The 21,728-nt window shown below is 42.0% G+C and overlaps 1 protein-coding gene across 8 annotated transcripts in view; it reads right to left on the bottom strand.

Annotated features, from left to right (window-relative positions):
- DTNB (dystrobrevin beta) overlaps positions 1–21,728 on the bottom strand; it is a 240,764-nt gene that overhangs the window by 32,026 nt on the left and 187,010 nt on the right. For all 8 annotated transcript variants that reach the window (XR_006960167.1, XR_006960169.1, XM_047068473.1 and 5 more), the window contains 3 exons: positions 11,994–12,079; positions 11,030–11,143; positions 6,271–6,367 (listed from right to left, as the gene is read on the bottom strand). Coding sequence is in view for 6 of the 8 variants with exons in the window: in XM_047068473.1 (XP_046924429.1) it covers positions 6,271–6,367; positions 11,030–11,143; positions 11,994–12,079 (297 nt within the window). In the remaining 2 variants the exon portion in view is untranslated. The remainder of the gene's footprint in view (positions 1–6,270; positions 6,368–11,029; positions 11,144–11,993; positions 12,080–21,728) is intronic.

The raw sequence follows: 21,728 nt of genomic DNA, 5'->3' as shown, positions 1-21,728 counted from the left end.
CAGCAGCGAATGCAAAAGCAGGGAAAGGCAATCGTAGCCTGGCTAATCATGCATAGTTAAATAAACACAACAGATGTGTACTTTAACAAAAATTCAACGAGCTCTGGTTTCAAGTAAGAACATGCTCTGCTAATGAGGTAAACATGACGTGGACTTTCAGGCCGTTTTACACGACTATGGAGCGAACGGCTGAGGGTTTTACACATAACCAATTCTGCAGAGGTGAACTTGTGCAGGGAGGAGACGAGAAAGAATGTAACAGTTCTCTGAGGAAAAGAAGAACATGCAAAAGGAGCAAGAATCAGATGGAGAATTCCCAAGTTCACTTACTGCCTGCTTTTGCTCTTCCTCCTAGAGGTGTTGAAGATGGAAAAAAAGGCAGAGGGAAAAAGGAGAGAGGTTAATGGCCATCACCACAAAACATCTGGAAGAAATGATGGAAGAATCAGGCAAACCAGGCTAGGTGCACGGGTTCAGAGACTAAAGGCCCAGACGGTCATCGGGCACCATCAGCTGCACAGAGCGAATGGCAGGCCTCCGTCCCACCCAGTTCATTCAGGGCTAGCCTCTAGAACTGGGAAACCATCTAATCCAACTTCCTCATTTATGGACAGAAAAGGCCTAGAGAGCCTGACTCGCCCGAGCTCACATAGCTGTTTAGGGTAGACTGAAAGAAATAGCTCAACTAGGACCCAGAAGCCCAATAATCAATCTCCCCATTCCTAATATTCCTATGTGTTAGCTACCTTCCTCTAGGCCAATGGTTCGCAAAGCAGCAGCACCTGGAAACTCGTCAGAGATGCAAAGTTTGGGCGCCTGCCAAGACTACCTGAATCCAAAGTCTTGGGGTGGGTGGGGCACAGCAACATGTTTCAGAGCCTTTCAGCTGATTCTGATGCCTGCTGGTTTGAGAGCCACTGCCCTAAAAACTTCCCCCAAACTAGCAATTTCACCTGACCAGACTCTCTTCCTTAGTCCCCTCCTCTCCACTTGCTTTGGGGCTGCTTTTTTGTGGTTTTGTCCCAAGGATGCGCTTACATCCCATCCCCATTCCTCCAACAAACTGGAAGCTGCTTCAGGGCCCTGAGAGGCTTTTCAAAAAGAACTCTCGACCTCACTTTTCCACTAATTCAACACAGGTTCATTTAGTACTTCTTATGCATAAGGCCCTGGAAACCTGAAGATAAGATGTGGTCTCTGTCTTTTAGAGCCTCACAGTGACGGTGGGCAGAGTGGGTACTTGCCAACTCTCAGCTATCACAACGCACCACTGGGCGCCGCGGGAAGAAGCACAGCAAAGACGAGAGAAACACTTCTGAGTCTGTCTCTCCGTGGTCCTTTGCTCTTCAGCTACTCTGTCTTTTAATGGGCCTTTTTGCTTCTTCTTTCTCTGCCTCATCATGAGTAACTGTGGTCAGGGAGCCTCTGCTCTTTGCCCAGGGTGTGCAAATCTAAAAGCTGCTGCGATGGTTCTATTTAAATCGGATCCAGCCGTGCAGGCAGTCTTTACTGAACATGTGTGTAGGAAGTCTTAGGGACGGACGGGTGCTTCTGCTTTTACAGGGTCTGCAGATCTGGGGCCAATGGTAAGAATGGTTTCAGAAAATCCAACCAGTTACAAAAAGGAAAGAGGAAGTAAAAAAAATTGGAAAAAAATAATTTTATTCCTGCAAGGAAGAGACATGGACTAGAAATTAAACAGGCACCAAGAACTCTCTTCCGGAGACTCCAACTGAGCACAAGAAGATGTTCTTCGTAATCAGAGCCAGCTGCTAGATGCCTGACCAAACCTATACTCACAGGAGCCCAGGCAAAGAGGGCCCTGAGCGTTAGCTCAGTAAGCCTTAAGAAGTTAGCATCTTAGGGTGCCTGGCTCAGCTGGTAAAGCATGCAACTCCTGATCTTGAGGTCGTGAGTTCAAGCCCCACTTTGGGTGCAGGGATTACTTTAAAAAAATTAAAAAAAAAAGAAAAAGAAGTTAGCATCTTTCAGTTTTTACATCTGGCACGTGGCTCTGGTCAGAAGGGCTTAGAATTCCACAGCTGGGAAGAGCTTTCCCTTCCTAGCCAGGCTTCCCTGTAAGGCAGAATACTTTTCTCCATTCACTCGGCAGGGCAAAGAGCCATAGGAAGAGTTATTAAACCATTTAAAATGTGTGTTTATTGCTGGCACTAAGTGTTGAAATGGACACTGAGATGGTGGGGGAGGGATGAGGCAATCCTGACAGGCTGAAATTGCAGCTGAGGTCAGAAGACAAGGACAAAAGTTCTCAGGACTGTTTCCAAGACACCTCCCTATTTTTACTGTTTTCTCCAGGCAAGGTAACAGTGCTTTGGCTCAACAGAATAGGGAAATTTCAGGAAGCAATGTTTCCCGTTTGCACATTTGGGAACTCTGCTATGGATAGTTTGTCCCAGGACATGACATCATGATAATCTGCAGGAGACACATGTCAGGTTAGGACGGGAATGGTGGACAGGGCAGCCTTTTCAGGAGGTAGGGGCCTCTGCTGTGCACTGGGGTTGGCAGAGGGTGGGCTTTGACAACGTGTTACTGAGGATGGTGTTTTACAATTTAAACTCACAGAAGTTACTCAGATAAAGCCTTGAAGGCTCTGCCAACACACTTAACAGGTCAGATACGAGGTCTTAGATATAAGGTTTTTGTTTTCAGTCCGTCAGTCGTGTCAGTAAACACTGACTGATGGCAACTGGCACAGGAGCGAAGGTTGATTTAAAGGGAATAATAATACTTTAACCACAAATCCAAAAGTGCTTATGTCACCTAAAAACATGTGAGACTTTTCCACATGGGGGATGTCTGGCTAGGTGGCCAAAGTAACACCGTAGCTACTGCAGTTATCTACATGATAATTTATATTTTAAACCTCATTTGCAAATGAGGTTGAAATCCAAAACTGCAGAATTCACCTGGTGACTCTGTTTCAAAAGCAATATTAGGAAAATGAAAAATGAGGCAGAAAAATACTGGGGACATGATTTAGAAAGTAAAATACCAACATACAACCACTTCCAGCTTAAATAAGTTTGGGACAGAGGTTATCCATACACATTAATCAGGGGGGGAATGTAAGAAAAAGATACCTTCTGACCATGGGTACCTGGGTGTCAGTCTGCATCATGCCACCAAAAAACCAAAAATACAATTAAGAAGGTCCCTGAGGGGTGTCTGGGTGGTTCAGTCAGTTAAGTGTCCGACTTTGGCTCAGGTCATGATCTCACAGTTTGTGAGTTCGAGCCCTGCGTTGGGCTCTGTGCTGACAGCTCAGAGCCTGGAGCTTGCTTCAGATTCTGTCTCTCTCTCTCTCTCTCTCTCTCTGCCTTTCCCCTGCTCATACTCTGTCTCTCTCTCTCAAAAATAAATAAACTTAAAAAAAAAAAAAAAGAAAGAAAGAAGGTCCCTAGTACTCCTTGGTCTTACTGCCAAATACCTAAATGTGACAGTTAGGAACCAATATTTTCTTGTTAAATAAATGCCTGATTAATTTTTACCCTGCCTTCTTACAAAAAAAGACTTAAGATTATTATTGAATAAATTAATAAACAATGGGAACAGTTCATATACATCTTTCTTTAAATTATCATTTTTCAGATAAATAGATAATGTACATAATATTTCACTGAAGCAGTAGAAAGAACTCCCTGTGAAATGGAAATTTACTGTGCAGTGTATTTTAATTTATGAGTATCCCAGACCATGTGGTTTCATTGTCCATTTGACTAAGTGCTTACAGCTGTTTTATGAGAGAATTAAATGCTAGCAGATTGAACATCAACGAGGGCAGGACAGTCCTTTGAAATTAAAATTAGGATTCTAAAGCGTATTTTTATTATGGGTTAGTGAATATATTTTCTTAATAGTAGGAAAACATCTTTGAAATTTTCATGGAAGTCAATGATTCCTACGGGTGACCTTCTGGGAGTGCATATAATACACAAATTAGGATTGTGCTGTCATCTTTTTAGGAAGCTGGACATTAGAGAGGCATGAAATTTTCAACTGTAAATTCTAATCAATGGGTAAAGATTGATTCTAAAGATTCTAATCAAAGACAAGATTCCTGCTCTGTGTTGCAAATTCTTCCCCCCAGTCTGAATGGCCTCAGCCTATCAGGTAAGTAAATTATAAGGCATTTAAGAAGCCTGCAGGGGATTTTACAAAATGGGGCACAAGGATCCTGCTTATTTTACGAAATTATAACTGTAAGACAGTAGCTAGAAATACAAAGAAGCTCAGCGTTTGGGATCAGAGTTCCAGGCCTCAGCTCATTCTGCCCAGCCCTTGAATACAAGCATCAGAAGTGAACCAGGTCACAATAATATTCACAGGGCTCTGAACCAGGAACTCTAACGGACACTGAGGGCGGCGCAGCTAACGAGAAAGCACACCGTGGGACTTTGGGGGAAGTGCATTCTGACTTCCCTTCAGTTTGCATAAACCTTTTGCCTTTTACAAAAATTACCCTAGGGTATCTTCCCACCTATGTTTGGGCAATGTCTGAAAGCAACTTACTACAAGCAAGTCTGACACAGGCTAGGGATGAGTGGACCCCCTATTATCTCCCATCTTGCAGGGGACTACCCCACAATGGCAGGACTTTCAAAGCCCCACATGGCTCCAGATGCTATACCGGCCAAATGCCTTTAAGTCCCTCTCTGCCATCTTGAGTGGGTGATTGGGTTGGATTAGCTGGATACTTGACAACTATTAGAGGGATCTGGGCCAGGTTTTCTTTAAACAAGACCCATTTAGACACGAAATACTTCTCAAGAGAAATTCCGTTAACAGGGTTAACGTAGAAACACGTCCATGCAAAACAACCCAAATACCCAGGACCAAAGCTAGAAAAAGAGATTCAGCTTAAGACTAAAAGAAGCGATTGTCTCGAGCAAGTCAAAAGTCAGTTGTTGTTTTTTTTAATGTTTATTTATTTTTGAGACAGAGCATGAGCAGGGAAGGGGCAGAGAGAGAGGGAGACACAGAATTCAAAGCAGGCTCCAGGCTCTGAGCTGTCAGCACAGAGCCCGATGCGGGGCTCGAACTCACGAACTGTGAGATCATGACCTGAGCCGAAGTCGGACGCTTAACCGACTGAGCCACCCAGGCACCCCAAAAGTCAGTTTAAAACACAAACGCTACATTTACCCAAGTTGCTAATACCACTTGCTTCACTATGAAGGGACTCGTTTAGCATAGAGAAGTTGAAGAAAAGTCTCCAGGCTGATGTTTCCTTGAGCCGCACTGCTAGTCTGGACCCCTGTCACTCACACACTCACACTCACAGATTGTGATGCAGCACAATCACTGGGCTAGACAGTTATATTTATCTCCATTTCTCCTTTAGTTTCTTCCCTCTCTGATCCGCTCTACATATTTTCCCAAACTATTATTTCCCAAACCGTCAGTGACTCTCTTACCACAGGATTCAATCTACTCCCCTCAGCCTGGCTTTTGAGGTAATCCACACTTTGTGATTTCCACTCTGGCTGCGAACTCGGTGTGGCACCACAAAATACAGTGGTTTCTCAGCACAGACACAGAGACTAAAGGAACTAACAGCAGGAACAAATGTATTCTGGTCTTGCTGCTACGTATCTGGGTAGATATTTCTGTGGAGTGCCAAACTGTCCAGGTGAGGACACTTAAGTGCCAAATGTGCCTTTCTCTCCTCTGGGGTATAGGGGCTGCGATATATTTGTCGCATGTTGTAATATGTCAACAAAGACAGTGACATCTGAATCATTCCAAATTTATTCAAGCCCCAAGATAACAAACATAGAGCTGGGATGCTCTTTTGTTCCTCCTAATACAGTTATTCATTAGAATTAGTCTGATTAGCTTGGTCTGCCACGATAATACTTACTAAAATAGGACTCTTAATCCTTCTTGAGTCTTTAGGCGAAATATTTGAAAATTTGTTTTAAAAGAAACTTCAAACAGTTGAGAAACATTTGTTTACATATAGTTAATATCCTATTTATACACCTGCCTACCACTATTTAAGGACATGACGCTAACTCCAGGTACTCATTTTTTATAATCAGGCTTTACACTAATTAGATGACTTTATGGAGTCGTGTCTAACTTTACGGGCAGCGCCATTTAAGCCTTTTGCGGCACCCTGTTCAGGCAGCACGGCAGGGGTTGGGGGGGCGGCAGCAGCTGAACTGGAGGTGAAGGGGAACAAGCGGTGGGAGGGAGGCGGGTGGGGGGGGGGGGCGTGGGGGAGCGGCCAGGGCTCTCTCTTACCTTCAGCAGCTTCATCAGTCCCTCCAGCTGAACCATCAGCTCGCGCCTGCTCTCCTGCAGCGCCGACATTCTCTGCTCCAGTTCATCTTTCCTTTGCCTGTCCGAGAGGAGAAGCCCATCCGGAATGAGGCTCTGAAGACAAAGGGACCCTCAAGGAAGGGTCTAAGCCTAGGCGAAATGGGCTTCAGACCCGATTCCGCTATTTACTGGGGTCTGCGATGCTGAGCAAGTTACTGAACTTCTGATACCTTATGTAGAAAGTGGTGATAATATCTGTTTTGCTCACTTTCCTGTTGTGAGAATAGTATGTAAAAATGCTTTGGAAAATGCACATGGCCATATACAGAACAAAGCATGATTAATGTCATTGTTAAAGTGATTTTAAAAATTCCTCAGGAAGTCAATTTTAGAAAGATACATGAAACGAGTCCGAACTTAAATTGATAGTGGAGAAAACGTATGAAAATTGCTCAGGGGAAACAGGGTTCAGTAGCTGATGCTTCCAGCACCAGATGCCAGCCTCAAGAGTGAGACTAACATCAGGGTGGCTCTGTGTCTGAGAGAATTTACTTTTCTCCGAGGCCAGGTTTCGCGTCAGTTCTAGCTCAATAAGTCCAAAACCGAACTTAAGACTTTAGTCCGCAAATGGTTCTCTTTCCTCATTTCTTCTAGCTGTCATGGCTGAAAACCTCCGTCCTCTTCGATACTTTCCTGCTTATACCCTATATTCAGTCATCCGACTTAGATAACTCTTTCCTAGAAACGTATGTGTCTTTCTCTCCCGTCTCTCACTTTATCCAAGCACGCCTTACCTCACACGTGCAATGGTCTCTTAGCCTGATTAATCCTGATTTCATCTGTTATGGTGAAGTGGAATAGAAATCAAGAGGCTTGAGGCCCACCATTTTCTAAATATTGCAACCTTGGACAAGTCACCTAACCTGTAAGAGCCTCAATTTTCTCTTCACTAAAATGGGACTAATTACAAACAACTATGGCAATATCTGAAGGATCAAATAAGACCATGGGTATGAAAGATAAAATTAATGGCACCTATTTCCTTTTAGTTTTTCACTGTGGTTGTTAGAAAAGGTTTTAATTACATGTGTGGCCCACATTCCATTTCTATCAGAGTGCTGCTCCAGACCCCACCTGCATGCCTATCCTTAGTGCCTCACCTTCTATTCCCTTCCACGTCTGGATGTCCAGCTGATGGTTCACTTTTCCTTAAGCAGATCCTGTCATTTTACGAATCCCAGCAATTCCCCAACTTCTTCCAAATATTATTCACTCCTTAGTGTCCCACTCAATGTCACTCTTCCCAGGAAGCTACTCCTAATTACTTCAGCAGGTATCAGATCCTGCTTAATTAATCACTACAACAACTGGTGCTCCTGTGGCACCTAATTTATTTTACCTTGCATCGCTGTCATACCTACCATGATGCAAAATCCTTGAGGTCAGGGGATGAGTCTTACTCATCTTTGCATGTATTGAATGATTAAGAGAATATCACATCCAGTATGTACTCAATTAACATCTAGTGAAGTTAACACCATCATTGTTTGAAATCCTCCAAGGATTTCCACTCACCTATCACTTAAGGCTCTCCAGAACCTGGTCTCAATTCCTCAACTAATTTTATCTCCTATCACTGGCACTCTAAAGATTAATTCAATGGACGCCTGAAACAAATTCTTAGTTCTAAGACTCTTTCCCTTCTCTGAAATGTATCATACTTCTTTGGGGGATCATGCTGAACCCCAACTCCACTTCTAACCTGAAATGTTTTGTCCCAGACTCCATCCAAATCAACCCTACCTTCCATGGTCTAGCTCAACTTCCACCACCTCCATGGGTCTAATTGCTTCTAGCCTCTCTCTATATTTTCATACTTAGATTTCTTATAGCATAATGCCCATACTATTTATTAACACTATATAATATTAGTTAACTGACCAGAAAATTATTTTATGTTTATTTCCAAAACTAGATCACAAATTTGTAAGATGGAATCATTGTTTTCTAGTCTTCATACTCCCTAAATTTCCAGCACAGGTATAAATTCAATAAAGAAAAACCGACTCATTCGATTTTCTAGAGAGCCTTTCTTCTCTGAACTTCTAAGACTGGATGCGGTACTCTTTCCCTGTGCTATGCACAACCAAATAATTACACCATGTGGTGAAAATGAAGGAACTATATGTAGCTACAGCAACAACATGGAAGGACCCTAAAGCGTAGTACTGAAGGGGGGAAAGGTTCCACTCTATGCATATAACAACATTTCTATAAAGTGCAAAAAACAAAAAGCAAAACTAAACACTTTATTATGTGGGAATACACATATATTTGATGATAGATACTGTTTAAAAAGCAAGACAATGATAAACCAAATTCTGGATAGAGGAGAGCTCTGTGGGGAACGTGGAAGCAAGGAAATGGGCTTGGGGGCACTTACACACACGACATGGTTTTAACAACACATGACAAAGGTGTGGGTTCATGGGTGTTCATTTTATCTTTATGCTTCACATCTTACACAGTTGTTATATATATTATTGAAATGAATATACCATTGAAAAATAACAGTCATGGGGCGCCTGGGTGGCTCAGTCGGTTAAGCGGCCGACTTCAGCTCAGGTCACGATCTCGCGGTCTGTGAGTTCAAGCCCCGCATTGGGCTCTGTGCTGACAGCTCAGAGCCTGGAGCCTGTTTCAGATTCTGTGTCTCCCTCTCTCTGCGACCCTCCCCCTTTCATGCTCTGTCTCTCTCTGTCTCAAAAATAAATTAAAAAACTTAAAAAAAATAAAAATTAAAAATAACAATCATGGGGGAAAGACAGAATTCATAACCACTAACCCCAAGAATGAAATTCTCTATCTTGTTTTATTACACTAGCTGGGTACCTGGCAGTTCCTGGATTCGTATATATTGATCAAAACCAGAAGGATGCCAGATACGTAGACATGAATCTTGCCCTTTATGTGTCTTTTGATAAACAAAAGTTCTCAATATGAATATAGATGAATTTACCAACTTCTTTCACGGTGATTCTGAGAAACTATTTTCTATTCCAAAATCCTAAAGAAATTCTCTCACATTTTCTTCTAAAAGTTTTAAAGTTTTGTCTCCATGTTTAATCCATCTGGTAGTGTGTTCTGTATATAGTGTGAAGTGGAGAGCCAATATGTTTTGTCTGTGTGCATAAGCAATTGATCCTGCACGCTTACTAAATAGTCTCTCTTTCTTTAGTGATAACAGAAGCTGCTTTTCAGATTAAACACTTCCGGACTTTTCAAGATTTAGACCCTCCTCAGATTTAGGGTAAATTCTTGCTTCTTGCTGCCTACATGACATCCCTGGGCTCAGCCCTCTGCCTACTAAATCTGTGACATTTTCCAGACACTTCCGGCTGAATTAAGGACTTTTAGCGATCCCGCTTCCAGCAACAGTTAAGATTGGAGTGTAATCATTTTTTGCTTTGCTAGATATAAAACAGTTACTTGTGCCTGGGCTGTGGTGAGGAAAAGGAAACAGTTGTATCTTATGCCGAGAGTTCAGAGTTAACACTGGGACTGAGTCAGCTGCACATGCTCTCCCAGACTTCGGAGAGTAGCAACAAGCTGCTAACATCCCAGACATGCAACGGAGGGCCTAGGAACCAAATCCTCAAGCCCAATTAAATTTAGGAACTAAAATGAATTTTCAGAAGAATGGGAATCTCTGTATCTCTAATGATTTTCATCTGCACAGTTTAAATTCTTTATGACTTATTTATTGATGATATAAATCTAGAAAGAAAGACAGTTATAGAAAAACAATCATCTCCATTCTCTAGGAGAAGAAATGATGGTTGAGAAGCTACATGACCTAAGCCAAAGGAAGAATTACAAAAGGATATTCGGCTATGCAGAACCCCAGATGATGGCACATTAAAAATCAACTGTGCAATGTCAAATGTTACAACCTACACAGAAATGTTACAACCTACTCTTTGGACATCTAGAGGTCTGGTGAGAAGCCAGTCACTAACTTAGCGTCCAAAAAATGTCTGCATTTACCAAAGAGTACACACACATCTTTTCAAGACTGATAGGAAATAAGAGCCTAATAACTTTGATCAGATCACTCTCATGTTAAGCTCTTCTGGCAGACTTCTCCATTCGCTCCAAAATAGCATCTCAGTGGGGGCTGAAGCAGCTCTCTGCCCGCATTCGGGTCCTGAGCCCTGAGCCTCCGGGCCCCGAGGCCGTTTATATCTATGTCGAAGTGGGAAGGTTCCACAGCGGTGGTGCAAGGGGTTCCCACGTGGTTTTGCATCTCAGAGACGTGCCTGTGTAACAAGCACCCTTCCCCTTCAACAGAGTCCTGCTCTGACCGTGAAGCACCGGGAGAATATACTCATAGGACAGAGGAGCATTATTCCTGCCAAGGGTCTTCAAAGTCAGACTAATTAACAAAATAAGAAGACGGATCGGAGCACAGTCTTCTTAAAGCGATCATAAAAGTGTAAACACTGCTCTGCCTGGCGTGGAGCCGGACACTGGTGTTGACCTGGTTCTGCCACGATGGCTGAAGTTCTCAGAATCCAAACACCTGAAGCAGTAACAGGATGACTGGAATGTTTTAACTGTTTGCTCTAACAGGACTAGTTGTATTGAGAAACAGATTCCACCCTACTCGTTTTGTTTCCCGACACGTAAATTCCTACCACAGACCATCCTTTGCAGACAGTGGTGCAGTATCCCTACTTACCTCAGCAGCCGCAGCTCAGCCAGCAACGTGGGGTTCTGCTGGGCCTTCTCGGGGGTGGGCTGGGAAGCCTGCTCATGCTCCAGACGGAGACGCTGAATCTCTTGCAGGATCTCCCTGGAGAGGCCAGATGAAAGAAAGTTGGCTGCACAGCGCTTCACAGCTCTTTCCTGTCAGGTCTTTTTATTCTAGAACAGCCTCCACCAATCTTGTTCTGACTGCTTCCAAATGACCGAGATGTGGAATAGCCACCTTCTTGATATTTCCACACTTCATATTTCCTCAATGAAACAATCTTTTGTGGTAGAGAAAGTCATATAAACACTCTTCTCAAGAATTTGAAAAATCTCCACTAAAGGAAAACAGCCACTAGAAGACTTTCTTTCTTTCTTTCTAGGGAAAGGAAAAACGAACTCCCTGCAATCTCTGAATGTGGGTCCTATGCTAACTCCCCCCATCTCCCTTCTTCCTCTTGAGCCCCCGAGTGATAAGAGCTGCCATTTCTTCTTCCAAAACCTGTTACTTTACATCTAATCTCCTTGTCCCGGTTTCTACTATTCAGGGCATACTGGTGTGCCATCTGGTGTCTGTGACTTTAAATGGCTTTGTGGGGAGAGAGCAGACAGTCACATACAGCGCAGTGGGCCAGGATAAGATGACCGGATAAAGTGAAAGAGGGGTGGGGTGGAAAAGGGAATCATGAGAGGGGAGCTGGTAGGTGGGAGAAGGCAAGGGAAAAAGAATCCATGAGGGCACAGGAACAGGGCTTTGGGCTACCAGAATGTACAGCATGCAGAGATCTCCAAATCAGAGTAGGGGCATTCCCATGAGTTGGTCTGGCCTATATTCACTAAGGTGGGATCCTCCTTCATGGTCAAAATACAACTAGTCTGCAAGGAAAAGGAGAATCAGATACTCACATGACAGTCTTGGACTTCAGAAACTGGCTTGGCCTCTGCATTCTTACCTGTTTTTGTTTTCCAGTTCTGCAATAAGCTGTCTTTGTTGTTTGTTGGCATCAAAGTTAAAGCTCAAGTCAGTAGGAGGACGGGTCTACAGTGAGAAGAAAGCAAAGGGTTTTTTTTTTTGTTTTTTTTTTTCTGTGTGTGTGTGTGTGTGTGTGTGTGTAATTAAAATATATCCAGAAACTTAGACTACTGATTTTTTAAAACAGATTTTGGGGGCACCTGAGGCTCAGTCGGTTAAGTGTCCAACTTTGGCTCAGGTCATGATTTCACAGATAGTGAGTTCGAGCCCCACGTCGGGCTCTGTGCTGACAGCTCAGAGCCTGGAGCCTGCTTTGGATTCTGTGTCTCCCTCTCTCTCTGCCTCTCCCCCACTCATGCTCTGTTTCTGTCTCTCTCTCTGTCTCTCACTCTCAAAAATAAACATTAAAAAATAAAGCAGATTTTGGAGGTACAATTTACATACCATAAAATCCACCCATTTTAAGTATACCATTCAATGAGGCTTAGTAAATTTATTTATTTATTTTTTAATTTTTTTTTAACGTTTTATTTATTTTTGAGACAGAGAGAGACAGAGCATGAACGGGGGAGGGGCAGAGAGAGAGGGAGACACAGAATCGGAAGCAGGCTCCAGGCTCTGAGCCATCAGCCCAGAGCCCGACGCGGGGCTCGAACTCACGGACCGCAAGATCGTGACCTGAGCTGAAGTCGGCTGCTTAACTGACTGAGCCACCCAGGCGCCCCAAGGCTTAGTAAATTTAAACAGTTGTGCAACCAACCACCACAGTCCAGTTTTAGAACATTTCCCATCACCACAAAAAATCCGTCATGCTGGCTTGCAGTCAATTGCCACTCTCATCCCCAACCACAGGCAACCACTGACGTGCTTTCTGTCTGCAGTTTTGCCTTTTCTAGAAACTTCATATATATGGAATCATACAACATGTGGTCTTTAGTTTCTGGCTTCCACTAAGCATGATGTTCCTGAGGTTTGTCATTGTTGTTCGATGAATCAGGAGCTCCTTCCACCTTACTGCCGAATAGTATTCCACTGTTGCCAGCTTTTGACTGTTACAAATGAAGTTGCTAAAAATGATCATTTACAAGTCATTGTGTTGATATGTTTTTATTTCTCTTGAGTAAATACTTGGGAGTGGAATTCCTGAGTTATCTGATAATTCTGTATTTAATATCCAAAAAAAAATTTTTAGGGGCGCCTGGGTGGCTCAGTTGGTTAAGCAGCCAACTTGGGCTCAGGTCATGATCTCACGGTCCGTGAGTTCGAGCCCCGCTTCGGGCTCTGGGCTGATGGCTCGGAGCCTGGAGCCTGTTTCCGATTCTGTGTCTCCCTCTCTCTCTGCCCCTCCCCCGTTCATGCTCTGTCTCTCTCTGTCTCAAAAATAAATAAACGTTAAAAAAAAAATTAAAAAAAATTTTTTTTAAAAATGTTTGTTCATTTTTGAGAGAGAGAGAGAGGCAGAGTGCCAGTGGGAGAGAGTCAGAGAGAGGGGAGACACAGAATCCGAAGCAGGTTTCGGGCTCCGAGGTGTCAGCACAGAGCCTGATGTGGGGCTCGAACCCACAAAATGTGAGATCATGACCTGAGCCTAAGTCAGACGCTTAACTGACTGAGCCACCCAAGTGCCCCTGTATTTCATATTTAAAAAAAATTTTTTTTAATGTTTATTTATTATTGAGAGGCAGAGCATGAGCATGGGAGGGGCAGAGAGAGGAGGCGACACAGAATCCAAAGCAGGCTCCAGGCTCTGAGCTGTCAGCAGAGCCCAAAGTGGGGCTCAAACTCACAAACCGCAAGATCATGACCTGAGGTGAAGTTGGACGCTCAACCGATTGAGCCACCCAGGCGCCCCCTGTATTTAATATTTTGAGGTACTATGAAACTGTTTTCCAAAGTAGCTGTATCATTTTAGAATCCCACCAACAATGAATGAGGGTTCTGAATTCTCCGCATCCTGGCCAACATTTGTCATTGTCTTTTTTCTTTTGTTGTTTTAACCATTCTAGTGCATGTGAAATATTTAACTGTGGGTTTTTTGAGATATGATTTACATACCATGAAATCCACCCTTTTAAAGTGTACAATTCAGTGGGCTTAAGTATATTTACAAGCTTGTGAGACTACCACCATTTATTCCAGAACATTTCATCACCTCAAAAAACTCCCCCGTACCCATTAGCAGTCATTCCCTATTCCCCCTACACTCACACCCTGAGAACGGCTAACCTACTTTCTATTTCTATGGATTTGCCTACTCTGGATATTTCATATAAATGGAATCATGATATTTTATGTCTGGCTTCTTTCACTCCACAAAATGTTTTCAGGGTTCCTCTGTGTTGTAGCATGTAGCAATACTTTCTTTTTTGTAGCTGAATAATATTCTGTTACATGGATATACTACATTTTGTTTATCTATTCAACAGCTGATGGGCATTTGGGTTCTTCCCACTTTTTGGCTGTTTTGAATAATGTCATTATGAGCATTTGTGGACACGTGTTGTGTACTGATAGGTTTTCATTTATCTTGGGTATATATCTAGGAGTGGAATTGCTGGGTTATACAGCAACCGCTTTCCCAAGTGGCTACACCATTTTACATTCCCATTGGCAATGTATGAGGGTTCCATTTTTTCCATACCCTTGTCAACACTTGTAATTGTACATCTTTTTGATCATAGTCATCCTAGTGGGTGTGAAGTGGTATCTCATTGTGGATTCAACTTGCATTTTCCCTATGACTAATATATTGAGCATGCTTTCATGTGCTTACTGGCCATTTGCATATCTTCTCTGGCGAAATCGTTTGTGGTTATGATTTGCATATCCACTGACATTTCTGACCCTTGTTGCCTCCTTTAAGAATATGAAAGCCAATCAACACAAACTAGGAAAATGGATAAATAGATGACGTTTCCCTTTTTTTGATTAACCAGAACGGAAGCCCAAAATGAAGGCTCTGAGATGGCTATGTTTCACGCTGCACCTTCTTGGTTCTGCCCAAAAACATGACCTACCGTGAAGCAGAAACCTTGTTTCCTGTCTAGAGCTTAAAGATGCAATAAATAGTTCTTTTCATGTGGCATTTCCTAAATAAACAGGGGCAAACCAGCATAGCAAATGTGGGTGGGAGGCTTTTTTACCAAATATTTTTTTTCTTAAAAGAAGGAAAAAAGGTGATGTTTCTTCCTCTAGAGTGGACCAACAGCCAACTGAACAAATTTTCTATATTCTTTTCATACTCTTGTGAGAGCCAGAGCTGAGCCTCACAAAAGTGGCTTGCCTGAGACTAAATCTGCTGTGAATAACAGATTTCCAGTTCTTGAAAACTGGAGTTGAAGCGAATGGCTCCTTATTAGTGTGAGATTGGGGAAAATTTGGATGAGGAAACGGACTCTCAAAAGGAATTGGCTTCATCATGGCAAACAAACAAAAACCTCATAGTATTTCATTGGAGATTTCTAAAGAATCTTTTCAGTTTTGAGTTATTGCAAGGCTGAGGCTTCTTTCAAAGAAGAGGTTAACACAGGAATCAAGAGTTATTATCAGCAGTCCCTAACCAGGAGAGATTCTTTGGCACCAAGAAGTATTGTTACTCAAGTACAAAGAAGTGCGGGTCAAAGACTTCTATCCAGAGGCAGCAGTTCCAGCTGGAGCTCAGAGCCTCTCCACCTGGAGATGACAACAAGGAGAGCCCCCAGTGGTAAGTGTTCCCAATCAAATGTGAAACACAGTCACGTTACATTAAATAACAGAGAAACTTGGGACTGTATTTATTTACTATCTTAAACTTCACAGTGCTCCTTAAAAGAAAAAAAAAACAAAAAAACAAAAAAAAACCCAGGTCTCTCTTCCTAAAATGCCTCTAGGATACTGAAGGGAACAAGACAGAAAGGGAATTATTAGTTCACAAAGACATGGAATACTTTAACCACAAGAGACCTAAAGATGATTTCTTTCAAAAATTAACAAGTTTATTCATTTAGTCAACGAATATTTCCTGAGCACCTACTATGTGCTAGGAACTAGGATGCATTAGTGAATAAGATACAGCCCCACCTTCAGGTAGCTTACATTATGCTGGGAGAGAAAGATAAGGAACCAAAGACAGTATATACCATCAGTAGTGATAGATGAAATGAAGAAATACAGGGTCATAGAACAGAGTGAACTGAGACAGAAGACTCTTTTTGAATAAGGTGGTTATGAAAAGGCTCTCTGAGACTCAGTGAAGCAGGGAAGCTAACCGGGTGATGATCTGAGGGACGGGTGTGCTAGGTAAAGGCCAAGCAAGGCCTGCAGCTGCTTCATCTGGGTGTGTTTAGGTCAGCACTGATGGAGTGGACGTGGGCTTTGGTGAAAATGGTGGCTGACTCTAGGAGATGACCCCGGGACCCTGATCGCCAAGGGCCTTTTAGCCTTGGAGGAGAGTTTCCATTTCATTCTGAATGTAGTATGAAGCCACCGTGGGGCTCTAAACAAGGAAATACAGAATCAATTCCAAATACTGTAGGTACATACTCAGCCTTCAAGGAGGTGGAGCTTAACACTCACTCCTTTAGCGTGGGCTGTCCGCAGAGACTTCTTTCCAAAGAGACAGTGTGGAGACAGAGGGGAAGAGTAACTTTATGTTGGAGAAACCTGACAAACACTACCTCAGCCAGGTGATCAAGGTCAACATCAACAGTGATAGATAAATGATGTTGACGCTATGTACCCCAGGTACAACGGAAGAAAAACAGCACTTACCTCCTCTTTCTCCTCCTCCTCCAAAGCCATAACTTGAGTCTAATCATGAGAAAAACATCAGACTAATCCCAAATAAGGGACATTCTACAATGCATTTGACTAGTACTCGTCAAAACTGTTAAGGTCATCAAAAACAAGGAAAGTTAGAGAAACTGTCACAGCCAAGGGGAGCCTAACAGACATGACAGTTAAATGTAATGTGCTATCCTGGATGGAATTCTGAAAGAGAAAAGGGACATTAGATAAAAACTAACAAAATCTGGGGTGCCTGGGAGGCTCAGTCGGTTGAGCGTCTGACTTCGGCTCAGGTCATGATCTCGTGGTTCGTTTTGAGCCCCGCGTCGGGCTCTGTGCTGACAGCTCAGAGCCTGGGGCCTGCTTCAGATTCTGTATCTCACTCTCTCTGCGCCTTCCCCGCTCATGCTCTGTCTCTCAAAGATGAATAAGCGTTTTAAAAAAAAAACAAAAACTAACAATCTGAATAAAGTATGGGCTTTAGGTAATAATAATGCATCAATATTGGCTCATTAATTGCAATAAGCATGCCATGCTAGTGTTAAGATGTTAATAAGAGGAAAAACAGCATGGGTTATATAAGTCTGTGGTAGCTTGGTAATTTCTCTAAAAGTATTCTATAATAAAGTTTATTACTGTAGTGGGATAAGAATGGAAGTAGAGAGGCTAGTGAGGAATCCTAAATTTTGCTGTTTACTCACTATGCAGACCTTGACTTATTTTATTTTCCTACACCTTTATTTTCTCAGCTGTAAAATGGGAATATTTACAGAAAGAGATGTGAAGAGGACCACTTAGCATTCTCTTAGATTTAGGTAATCTCAGAGAGCTCCATCATCTTTAATGAGATGGAAATACATCTGAAAAATACAGGGTAAAAACAAGATCCCTCTGTGTAAACCTGGGCAAATTTTTAAAAACCAAGGAAAGCCAATGCAGTCAGCAAACTGCAATCTGGTAGCATGCATTTCTGAAGCCTCCTAAAAAAGGGCTGGCGGCTTCCCATCTGTATGAGCTTGGCAGGAGGAGTTCCAGAGAGATGTGCCTGATATCAGCTATGATTTCTTCATACTCCAGCGGCACCCTCCCATCACCCCAATCTCACTTAGACTAACTAGAAGACTGTGGATTACTAATCCTCTCAAAAACCCAATGACTTTTAGGGCAGTGGTTCCCTAGCTAGCTATACATTTTTGTTTACAAAAAGTTTTGTTTTTCCTTTTTAAATAAAAAAAAAAAAATCAATGGGCTCTAAACACAGAGATTCTGATTCAGTAGGTTGGAAGCAAAGCCAAGGATCTCTACGTTTTAAATGCTTCACACGATTATAGCATGTACCCACGTTTGACAATTAATTACTATTCTACAGGGGCTTTGAGTCATTAAATGTGTGCAAAACACCACATGGATACTGTTGATCTTTACTTGCAAGAAGCCATAAGGATATTTCTGGAATGGTGCATGCCTGGAGCAGTCGATGTGATGATAAGGCTGTGAAGGCTGGGCTATCTGAAAAAAAAAGCTTCTTGAAAACATGTTGGGTGGGATGACAACAAAATGTTTCCCCTTCCTTTCACATTTCTTCCAAGTCTTCCATAAGGAATTTCACATTTTTCATAAAGAAAAAAACTTAAAAAATAAAGAAACAAAAAACTCTCCTCTGATTACATCTAGTGTTGCTGATGTTTGTGATGAAATTTTAAGAATTTGCTCTTATTACTATGATTTACCACACACTGTAGTTTTTTGTTTGTTTGTTTTTTTTAAAGGAATTTAGGCACTCCAGGAAAACAAATGAGCTCTCCTGGTTCATCTAAACAACCTAGAATTTCTTTGTTCAAGGGTCAGCCTGAAGAGGTTTCCAGTGGCCATGTTGTCAACTAAAAGAGAAGGGATGGCTCTGACACTGAGGTACTCCACAGGGTGCCATGCTGGCTGCTTAAGTGATTTAATGGTCTTTTTTTGTGAAAGAAGGTTTAAAAAAAAAAAAAAGTAAAACGTCAATACAAAGCCTATCTGGCAGGCTATAAATAAATTCTTTTGAGCACTACACCCATTTTATGCAAAGCACTTGTATCGGCAAGAGATTAGCAGATTAGTGGTCCTCTTAACAGAAATCTAGTCAAGAAGAATCCTTCCTGAGAGGCCCAATATTTAGAAGATAACCACACACTGGAAAATAAACTGAAGATGAAAGGGACCTTATCAGTATTTCCACTCAAGACATTCTAACAATTATCATTTTCACACGAATTAGAGAAGTGGCATCAGAAACTATCAGGTGTAAACAGACTTATCTTGTTTGCAGGAAAGGAGAACGTGACCTCCTTTTCAGGGTCAAATGGCTTTGGAGCTTTTATTTACAGTATTTTTAAAGTACGATGTAAAGTCAACAAGACTACATGATGGCATTAAATATACTTAATTTTAAACATTCAACCACAATGCTATCTCAACAAATTTAATTAATTTCTAAAATAACTTAAATGGTTGTGACTGAGGACACATGTAAGGTTTAACTAATTAAATGGAACTTTTCTTTTCCTCAGACTTCTCCCCACCTGCCCTCCATTCTGTTCCATTTCACTAACCTTTAGAGTTGTAATGTTGGGAGTCAGATATATGACCTAATACTAGATACTCAAGGAAAAGATGTCGAAGCCTAAACAAATCTAAAGGAATAAATTACTTTTCGGGGGAGAAACAAAGCCAGACTCTCCACTGGAAGCACTATTTCTCTATGAAGAAGTAAACATAAATTGGCACACATTTCTAAAATCAGTATACTGTGTTTGTAGAAGACGGTCCTGAGAGATCTGGCCTGCCTGTCCAGCCTAATTTCACTCCAAGTATTGTTCTCTGGGCTCCAGCCTCACAGACATCTTTTCGGTGCTGAAACCTCCAACCTCAGGGCCTTTACCTAGGTTGAAACACCCTCCTGGCACACACTGGGTGTTCCTTACCTGGTTAATGTTCACACAGTCTGTTGTTTCAGCCTCAGATCCTTCTTCCATTTGTCTTGCTCTTTCTTCCAGATTTAATGCTCCTCCCGAACTACAACCTTCTGTAGCTAAATCTCAGGAGTTGATTGACTAGTACCCCAGTCCCAGCTTGCCACTGACCAACCGTCACCTTGAGTAGTTTCCTTACCTTTCTGAGGCTTAGTTTTCTCATGAGATTGTTTTGCAGAATGAATGAGCTAATATATGCAAAGCACTTAGAATAATGACTGGCACATAGTAAACTGTCAATAAATGTTAGCTATCAGTGTTATTCTTTCAGCATGAATCTCACTGGGGCCTTTCTCAATGCTTGCCAGAAAAAGTCTTTCCCCTTTTCCTTTGACAGGTTTAGTTACTTTCAGTACATTAATGATATTCAACTGTCTTTTTTCACAAAGAAAATTCTTAAAAGTTTCAACATAAACATCAGCAGCAGTGGATATGATTGGAAGTGTTATTTTTAAAGAAAGCGGGTTTTTCTTGTTTATAAAAAAACTGTTGAATTGTTGTTGGCGTTGAGAAATCTATCAATTCTTTGCAGGTATCTATCTTTTCTGGTTGCTTTTTGAGTACCTTGTCTTTGTATTCTGTAGTTTCACTAGGATACATCTAGGTGCAAAATTATTTACCAAGTTTGGAACTCATTGTTATGTTTCAATCTGAGGATTCATGTCATGAATCAATTTTGGAAAATCTTCAGCCATTAATTCTTTTTTTTTTTTTAATTTTTTTTAACGTTTATTGATTTTTGAGACAGAGAGAGACAGAGCATGAACGGAGGAGGGTCAGAGAGAGGGAGACACAGAATCTGAAACAGGCTCCAGGCTCTGAGCTGTCAGCACAGGGCCCGATGTGGGGCTCAAACTCCCGGACCGCGAGATCATGACCTGAGCCGAAGTCGGACGCTTAACCGACTGAGCCACCCAGGCGCCCCAGCCATTAATTCTTTAAATATTTTCTCACCTAATAGAAAATAATTTTATTTTCCTTTTTTTAGTGGTGGGGGATTGGGGGAGGGGGATTCCAATCAGATGGCTGTTGGTTATCTTGTAAGTCTGAAAACCTTGTTTCAAACTTTTCATCTTTCTGTGTTGCATCTGGGAAACTTTCTTGCATATGTTTTCTAGCAGACTAATTCTCTGTGCAGCTGTGTCTGATCTGACCTTTAACTCATCCACTGAGTTTTACATTTCAACAACTTTAGTTTTTAAAAATGTTTATATTCTATTTGGTTTGTTTTCATCTCTGGTCTTCTTAGTCTTTTGTTACGTTTTTAATTCCTTCTTTCAGGTCTGAAGAAATTTTAAACAGCTATTCTATAGCCAATAATTCTAATATCTAAAGTCACTGAGGGTCTAACTTTACAGAGATGCTCAGGAGTTCATGTCTAGTTGGGATTCTCATGTCTAGTTGGATTCCTTCCTTTACAGAGATGCTCAGGAGTTCATGTCTGCTTGGCCTTAACTGTGAACGTTAACCTTAGGAGAGGATTTATATTTTGCTTCTCTTCCATGCCAGAGGATTAATTTCATGTTAAAATTTCACCTGGGTGTTTCTCAAACTATGAAGTTATGTAAATGCACCCAACACGAACACAGACAGGACTAAGGTTGTGAATTCCTAGGGGAGACCTCTTCTGCTCCTACAGGAGGAGACCCGTAAGCTTTCCGATTCTATTTTTGTGCCAGCAGATGGACGTCTTCTGTATCATACTTTCACCGGGTTGTGCTTCTGGGGGCCTAGCTTAATGTGAAAGCTTCATTTCCAACTCTCCACTTTGCATATGCACAAGGCTTTGCCCACTGTACCTCAAGACAATTAAAATCCAAGCACAGGGCTGGAGCGGGAGCAACAGCAGCCCATGGGCTGCTTTGGGTTTCAGTTCTTTCTAGCTCCTAGGAAACTGAATTCTCTTCTACTTATTTTCAGATCTCAACACAAGTAACACT

The sequence above is a fragment of the Lynx rufus genome, unplaced genomic scaffold (assembly GCF_022079265.1).
Source record: "Lynx rufus isolate CCGP_SWC_20201006 ecotype Redwood Valley unplaced genomic scaffold, mLynRuf1.p SCAF_8, whole genome shotgun sequence".
In the NCBI taxonomy this organism is placed as follows: domain Eukaryota; kingdom Metazoa; phylum Chordata; class Mammalia; order Carnivora; family Felidae; genus Lynx; species Lynx rufus.
The sequence above is the reverse complement of the archived record's forward strand: the minus strand, read 5'-3'. Positions and strand labels throughout refer to the sequence as shown.